This window comes from Lupinus angustifolius, chromosome LG15 (assembly GCF_001865875.1).
Source record: "Lupinus angustifolius cultivar Tanjil chromosome LG15, LupAngTanjil_v1.0, whole genome shotgun sequence".
NCBI lineage: Eukaryota > Viridiplantae > Streptophyta > Magnoliopsida > Fabales > Fabaceae > Lupinus > Lupinus angustifolius.
In genome coordinates this window covers 16,460,684-16,469,428 of record NC_032023.1, presented here as the reverse complement: position 1 = coordinate 16,469,428, position 8,745 = coordinate 16,460,684, and the positions used below count along the sequence as shown (strand labels likewise).

Below are 8,745 nucleotides of genomic sequence, written 5' to 3'. Positions count from 1 at the left end.
ACTGTTTGACTCAAATCAACTTTATAACATGTTTTTTAATATATAATAAGCAAGTCACATTTCATAACAATATTTTTTGGTACAGTGGTTAGTACTTTAAATTTTAACAAATGGGTCCAAGATTCAAACTCAGGATTGATTTTGGGTTCCACTAATCCTCTTTAGGACAAACTTTGACTTTGTCACACTCCCATAATTATACGACAACACCAGCTCAGATAAGTACGTATCAGAGTTAAACTTGTCCATTTGTCTCTCCCACTCCACCATTATTAATCACAACTCTTTCATTTCATTATTCCTATTATACCTTCCTTCTAGCTCCTTCTCTTGTGAATGCTCAATCATTGCAATGGCAGCACAAAATTTGGGAAGGTCCAAAACCCTAATCCAAAAAAATCTGCTTTTTTTGTTGGGATCAGTTGTTAACAAAAGTACTTTTTCACCTTCTACCTTTCAATCTGGTGGTGTTAATCCATTTGTTAAGTGCTATCATGCTCCACCACATGCATCATTACTAGGTAATAACCCAGATTCCCTCTTCTGCTTCTCACGTTTTGAATCCACCAAAGCTGAGGCTCGATTGAATTTTCAGAACTATGTCTCCGAGGATGAAGATAATAATCAGGTAATATTATCATACTAATTACTTATTAAAGTTTAACACTACTTAAACAGAATAAGCAATATATAGTTTCTAATATAATTACTATAGCATTGTAGCTTAACAACTTATCATCTATTCTCTTAGTATAATTCGTCTAACTATCCTAAAAACAAAAAACCCCATTTAATATGGGATGAGAACTACTCAAATAATTAGTATCAGATGTTTAATCTTGGACATCTTGCGCCTGAAGGGCGTTTGTTAAGTATAAAGTCTTTCATCATTTTAGAATATACATATAGAACCGTTCATATTTTATGCTTTAGTTTTTAGTGGGTGAGCAGGATCTCACCCATGTTTTGCAACATCATAATTCTGAATATGGTTATAAGATTAAGTTTAATTTAAAAATTAGATTCGATTAATATTTATATTGAGTAAGGAATAATAATGATCTGATTTGACCCCTCCAAATTCATAACTATAAAATAATAACATCTCTTTGACTTGGAGGAAATAAGTCATTTTATTGTAAAAACTTATTTATTAATATAATTGCATATTTTTAATGTTGATCTTTCAAATGTTTTGACACATTTATTTATTTCCAATCTTTTCAAAATTTATTGAATCTATTATTTGTTTATATTATATTATATTATATTATATTATATTATATTATATTATATTATATTATATTATATTATATATATATATATATATATAAATAAATAAATAAATGCAAAGCCATTCGATGCGAGAATAAATAATTGTAAGAATTATAAAACAAATGTATTTGTCTTTTTTTAAGTAATCATGTGATAGTTATCTCACTTTTAATTTAAACATTTATGTACGATTGTATGACTTAGATTTATTGTTTTCACAATTTTTATAAGAAAATTCTTCTCATTTGAGTTATTCCTAATGTAAATAACTAGTAAAATATTTGCATATAAATATGTTAAATTGCATATCCATAATAATAAATAATATTAAGAATTTTATCTAACAAAGAAAATGTCTTTTATCTAATCAGATCTAGGTCGAGTTTTAAAAGCTAATCAAAATAATATTTAGAGTCTGGTTAATCTTCAAACTTCAAGTCTAAATTGAATTAAGGTTCAAAAAATAGTTTGTTCGGTATTTAGAGGAGTCGATAAGAGACAAACCCTACCAAAATCATCCAAACTCATACTTACCTGTTTTTGTTCATTATTTTCTAATAAACACATCTATTATTTTCTAGTTATATTTTTATTCATTCACAATTTTTTTCGTTTCAAAGATATTTTTAGTTATTTTTTATTTTCAAAATCGTTCTTTAAGTTATTTATATTTTAAATAGTTATATAAATTATTTTTCTATTATTTTTCAACTTAAAAATTCAGTTTTGAACGATTCAATTTCATAAAATTAATAGAAGACTTTTGTAGATGTGTTTATTTTGAACTCATTAATAACAAATATATTTTATTGGTAATTGAGATGTAAAAAAAATATGTTGAAAAATTATCGCACCAAATGAAAATAAATAACTTAAAAATGAATATAATATGGCCATGTAACTTAAAAAAGATGTTAAATAATGAATATAGACTGTCCTTAATTGATTCTCCTTTTGCGCCGATCAAAAAAAAGATTCTCCTTTTGAAAGAGACATGAAATGATTATGTCGATGTAAATTTGTCACATTATTAGTATAAGATACCTATCGTTGTTAATGTTAATTTTTTAACTGGTATTTAAGATTGATATTTTTGTTTTGTATGATATCTTTTGTTTTATTAGTATATGATATGTATAGTATATAATATCATATTCTTGCCAGCTTTGTATAGTCACATGCATGAATTCTTTAAAGTTGACACCTAATTGTCTAATTATATATGCATGGAACCGAGGTAAGATCAACATTCACTCCCATCCAAAGTTCCAAACACCTTTTTTGTTCTTTATCTATTGCTGAAATATTTATAATAAATTAAGTGTTAAAATGAGGTAAGTTGAACTTATTTTTTCTTCAAATTTTTTAATAGAACAATGATTTTTGCTTAACACAAAAATTACAATAAAATAATAAAATAAGTTCGAGGATAAAGAGTAAAAAGAGAGATAGCGAAATACAATTTTATTAAAGTGCTAATTAATTAAATATTATATATTTGTCATTGATTTTTTTAGATATAATTTTTTTGTGTAATTAAACATTATAAAATTGTTTGTATTTAAGAAATAATTTATGTATATTAAGCTAGAGGGTTTGGAATCAGTAGAATCTGTTGCAAGGTGATGTGCTGAATATTTTTAAGGAATTCCACATAAATGGAAAAATTGTGGTTGATGTCAATTCATCTTTTGTTTGTCTTATTCCTAAGAATATGAATCCTTTGTCCCTCAATGAATATAGACCTATTTCCTTGATTGGTTGTTTGTACAAGATTCTTTCTAAGGTTCTTATTTATCGCTTGAAGCGGGTGATGGATAGAGTCATTTATGACAACCAGTCCGCATTTATCAAAGGGAAGAATATTCTTGACGGTGTTTTGGTTCTTAATGAGATTGTGGATGATGCTCGGAGAAACAGGAAGGAATGTGCTATTTTTAAAATAGACTTTGCCAAGGCCTATGATTCTGTGAGCTGGAATTTCCTTGATCACATGATGGAAAATTTGGACTTTTGCACTAAGTGGAGACATTGGATGATGGAGTGTGTGTCAACAGCCTCTTTTTCTGTTTTGGTCAACGGTAGTCCTACCAATAGAGTTAAAATGTCGTGCGGTATTCGTCAAGGTGATCTTTTATCCCCTTTCTTGTTCCTGATTGTTGTTGAGGGTCTTATAGGGCTTATGAAGTCAATGGTTACCAATCACAAGTTTGAAGAGTGTGAAGTTGGTAAGAATAAAGTTGGGGTCAACCTTCTTTAATATGTTGATGATGCGGTTATCATTCGAAAGTCATCTGTGCAGAATGTTATAGCTATAAAGTATATTCTCAGACTTTTTGAAGCTTGCTTTGGTTTGAAGGTTAACTTTGGAAAATGTAACTTATCTAGTGTCAATATTCACCCCAACTTTCTAGATGGTCTGGCAGGGTTCTTAAACTGTAAAAGGGGTTCATGGCCTATGAAGTTTTTGGGGATCCCGGTGGGTGCAAATCAATGAAGAAAGGAGGTGTGGAAAGATATGCCCTCCAACATGTCAAAAAGGTTAGCTTCTTGGGAAGGTCGGTATCTATCTTTTGGTGGGCGCGTGGTACTGATTAACGCGGTATTAAACACCTTGGCGGTTTATCTTCTTTCTTTCTTTAAGGCTCCGAAGAGTCTTATTAAGGAGATGTTTAGAATTCAGTGAGATTTCTTGTGGGGAAGGGTTGGAGTCCATAGGAAAATTCCTTGGGTGAAGTGAGATATAGTTTGTTCGGGTCGCGAGAAAGGTTGTTTAGGGATTAAACATCTAAAATCTTTTAATTTGGCTCTGCTTGGTAAGCGGAGATGGGGGGATGTTATTTGAGAGAGTAGCTCTTTGGTCTAAAGTGTTAGAGTCTAAGTATGGGGCTCAGTCTGGTTTTGAATGGAGTGAGGTTGGCTCTATGAGGTCCTTGGAGTCCCTTTGGTGGCGGGAGTTAAAAAGAGTTATAGGGAGGGCAGTCAAAGTTCAGGGAGGTTTTATTGGTGGTTTCAAAAAAGTGGTGGGAATGGGAGGCATACTAGATTTTGGGAGGATTTTTGGGTGGGGGAAGGCTCTTTGAAGGAATCTTTTGAGAGACTATATAATTTAAGTTCATCAAACGGGGTCTTGGTAGGTCACTTAGGTTATTAGAGATATGGGTTGTGGCAGTGGCAAGTACCTTGGAGGAGAGAACCATTTGAGTGAGAAAAACCTTTGATTGAAGATTTTTTTAAGTCGTTGAGTACTATAAAGATCAAGGAGGATGCAAAAAAAAGTGGATCTGGATTTACGATGTGTCTAGTTGTTATTCGGTCAAGTTAGCTTACTCTGTGATTTGGGAAACGAATGGTCCTATCATAGAGGATCATACTTTATGGAAGGTGTTGTGGAAATCTTTGGCCCCTCTGAAGATTCGTGCTTTAGCTTGGAGGATCTTTCTGGATAGGTCCCATATAAGTGGAATTTAGTCAAGAGGGGAGGTAATTTCGTTGGTAATGATCTTATGTGTGTTTGGTGTCAGACTAAACCAGAAACGACAGATCACCTTTTTTTCTCTTGTCCTTTCTCTTATAGTTTTTGGTTGCTTCTCTATGGTTGGTTGGATATTGCTATGGTGTTACCTCCTACCGGAAACTCTCAGTTTTTGCAACACTTTCTACCAGTTAAAGGTAGATCTCAACAAGAAGTTTGCTCTGTTATTTGGATGGCTGGAATTTGGTTTCTTTGAAAGCATCGAAATGACATTATTTTACAACAACTAAATTGTGTGTATGGAAGAGCTTCTGGATGAGACTAAGTTTAAGTCCTGGTTATGGATCAAAGGTCGTCACAAAGTTGCTCTCATGTCTTGGTTTGAATGGTACTCCAATCCGTTTGTATGTTTGGAATGTTATTGTTAGGAATTTTTTCTTAGTGATTTGGGGGTTATTGTTTTTCGTTTTGGGTTTGGTTTTTTATTTATAATTGTATTTGTTTCTTGTTTCTTTTTTCTTTCTTGAATAAAATTTTTACTTATAAAAAATAAGCTAGAGGGTTTGGATTAAAATATGTGCTCTATCTTCTTCCCTTAATTTTTTCCTATACAAAAAAAAATCAATGATAACTTCCCATTTTGGTAAATTACATCACATTTTGTTTTATTTTATTTTTATCTTCTTATTTACCAAATATAGAAAGTTGTGAATCAAGTTACAACTTAATTCTAAAGAACCATTCACAAAAAAGTCTTAAAAAACATTTCTCTTAAAAATTAAATATAATATAACATGATTCACAAGTCTAGTAGCATTATCATAAAAGATAAAAAGTGGATATCATAAAGTCATTGATAGCATTATTTTGACAATCAATTTATGACAATTTTCGTTTGTATTTATAATAAAAGATAACAAGTAAGTGAGAAATAAAGATAATTTGATTATTGCAAGAGAAGTTGATGAATTGAGTTATACCAATAACACTATTGTAAAATTATTATACTCTTCTTTCATGTGTGGTTGGGCCTAAGAGATAGTCCCTCTATGTTCCATTGTGAGACTTGTTTATTTTGTAACTGTTTCAGGGTATTGATTTTCCTGGTGGGAAAGTAGCATTCACTTCTGAAATGAGATTCATTTCTGATTCTGATCACAAAAGGGTACCTTGTTATAGAGTTCTTGATGACAATGGAGAGATAATGAAATTCAGCAATTATGTACAGGTATGTCAAAACACTCTTAGCACCCAAAATATAATGTGTCAACCTTCATTGCATGTGCATATTATATACAGCTATATAATCAGGTGATGTGGTCCGCAATTTGATTTAATGCATGTGCATGTGCATATTAATATTATCTTCATTTTCATAAAACTGTTTGTTAAATATTCTATGGACCATACATTGAATAGGTAAACAAGGAAATGGCTGTGAAGATGTATTCAAACATGGTAACTCTTCAAACTATGGACATAATATTCTATGAAGTACAAAGGCAAGGGAGAATTACATTCTATGTTACCTGTGCTGGAGAAGAAGCAGTTAACATTGCATCAGCAGCTGCACTTGCATTTGATGATATTATATTGCCTCAGGTTATCAACAACAACCAAACTTTTTTATTAGATGCGGTTGGCTAATACCATAATATTCTATAACCATCGTTTATAGTACTAGTTATTTTTTCCGAATAATGGGCGCGCATTATAGAACATACCTATTTATTGACATTGAAAATGTAAAATTTGTTGCTATTACTAGTACCGCGAGCCTGGAGTTCTATTGTGGCGCGGTTTTACACTACAACAATTTGCTGATCAGTGCTTTGGAAACACAAGTGATTTTGGAAGAGGCAGACAGATGCCTATACACTACGGGTCGAACGAGCACAATTACTTCACAGTGTCATCTCCTATTGCGTAAGGCATTGATATCATACTAAGCATGTTAAAATTCATTGCAGATAAATTCTTAATTGATGACATGAACACTGAAAAATGTTACTGCTGTTTGGCAAGGAATTCAGGACACAACTTCCTCAAGCTGTTGGCGCTGCTTATTCGCTAAAAATGGATGGGAAAAGTGCATGTGCGGTCACTTATTGTGGGGATGGTAGCACCAGTGAGGTTAGTGATAACCTATAATGAACCATTTCGCTTAACGAGTAATAGAATTGAATGTCACTATGCTTATTGCTATCCTCTGATCAAATAAAAAATTATTGCAGGGAGATTTCCATGCTGCATTGAATTTTGCAGCAGTAATGGAGGCACCTGTTATTTTCATCTGTCGCAACAACGGATGGGCCATCAGTACCCCAGTCGAAGAACAATTTCGAAGTGCTCTTTTAATTTCACTTCAAAACTTCACTCTTCATTGACAAAATTTATCAAGTTCAGGCCTGGATGATTTATTTCAGATACTACTTTTGGAAGCTTATGATTCTTTTTGTTTGGTAGGTGATGGTGTTGTAGTTAAAGGTCAAGCTTATGGAATCAAGAGTATTAGAGTAGACGGAAATGATGCTCTTGCGGTCTATAGCGCAGTTCATACCGCTCGTGAGATGGCTATAAGAGAAAAAAGACCAGTCTTAATTGAGGTGCGTTTCAGCTCCCTTTTTGCTATGATAATCCATGAAGCATAAACATGAATTCGACAGGAATACAAGCACACAATATTTTAGTGTTCCATTCACCAATCTTATGCTAAATAACCTTCAGGCTCTCACTTATAGAGTAGGACACCACTCTACATCAGATGATTCAACTAAGTACAGGCCAAATGACGAGATTGAATATTGGAAAATGGCGAGAAATCCGGTGAATAAATTCAAAAGATGGGTGGAAAGGAATGGTTGGTGGAGTGACAAGGATGAAATGGAGGTTAGAAGCAGCGTCAGGAAGCAGGTGAATTAAATTTTCTTATTGCAAATTAGTCCATCTTCCTCTATACAAACCTGTTTTTCGCCATTTTTCCGGATTTAATTGCATTGCTTTCATGCAGTTATTGGAAGCAATTAAGTTGGCTGAGAAAGAACAGAAACCTCCACTTGAGGACATGTTCAATGATGTCTATGACCAACTGCCATCAAACCTTAAGGAGCAAGAAAGACAACTTAGAGAAACAATAAAAAAGTATCCCAAAGATTACCCTTCTGATGTTCCTTTGTAGATTTTGCCAATTCAAATAAGGAATTGAACTACCTTTGACCTTGAAAATGTCTTAAGTTAGGGGTTGGAGTTTCTTATGGTATCTTCTTTTGTGATGCTTCATGTATTATTCATCATTAAATTACTAATTGAGATTATCTCCACAATAATCTAGCCTAAAAGCAACAATTAAGAATAAATCAGTGTGAAACCAAACACCTGTAACATTGATGAAGATTCACAAATCAGTAGCACACAATACCATGGGAACATCACCATTAAATTATGATTTGCCAAGAACCTTATATACTTTGGGTACATTACACATATAGGTTCAACATATTGATCTCATACAAACTCAATACTACATTGCGAAAAAGTAAAATGAATATTATGAATATTTTTCATTATTAATTGAGGCATGAAAAAACATTATTTATAATACCTGAATAGATAACAAACTTACCTAACTAACTAATTAACAAATTAATAGACACATGTTATAAAACAATTCAACATTTGTTAAATGTGTAAATGTATCATTTTCTAACTAGTTAATCGATTAACTATATAATTAATTGATTAACTGGGTAAGTGTTAATCGATTAACACTATAGTTATCGATTAACTGGTTAGAAAATCAAGTGCAATATTCATTGCACAATTCTTATAATTGACACGTCTTACACATTTAACACATGTTGAAGTTGTTTTACAACATGTGTTTATTAGTTTGTTAGAGAGTTATGTTAGTTGCATTGTTTGCTTTACAAGACATTGTATATAAACAACACTCCTTTCTATCATTTTTCAATACAATCAAAATAATCATTGGATAC

General features: G+C 32.0%; 1 protein-coding gene across 1 annotated transcript; it reads left to right on the top strand.

Annotated features, from left to right (window-relative positions):
* Positions 225 to 8,070, top strand: LOC109328572 (2-oxoisovalerate dehydrogenase subunit alpha 2, mitochondrial-like). Its single transcript, XM_019562091.1, has 9 exons — positions 225 to 628; positions 5,841 to 5,978; positions 6,170 to 6,352; positions 6,519 to 6,676; positions 6,784 to 6,883; positions 6,985 to 7,096; positions 7,217 to 7,356; positions 7,478 to 7,663; positions 7,761 to 8,070. Exons 1-9 carry the CDS (start codon positions 353 to 355, stop codon positions 7,926 to 7,928), a joined length of 1,461 nt encoding a protein of 486 aa, XP_019417636.1. The 5' UTR covers positions 225 to 352; the 3' UTR covers positions 7,929 to 8,070.

What these genes read in the sequence shown, in the direction of transcription:
- LOC109328572 (XM_019562091.1), top strand. Translation starts at nt 353, where the DNA reads ATGGCAGCACAAAATTTGGGAAGGTCCAAAACCCTAATCCAAAAAAAT. An exon ending in ATGATATTATATTGCCTCAG is followed by an intron (nt 6,353 to 6,518) that starts GTTATCAACAAC and finishes TGCTATTACTAG; the next exon opens with TACCGCGAGCCTGGAGTTCT. An exon ending in GGGATGGTAGCACCAGTGAG is followed by an intron (nt 6,884 to 6,984) that starts GTTAGTGATAAC and finishes AAATTATTGCAG; the next exon opens with GGAGATTTCCATGCTGCATT.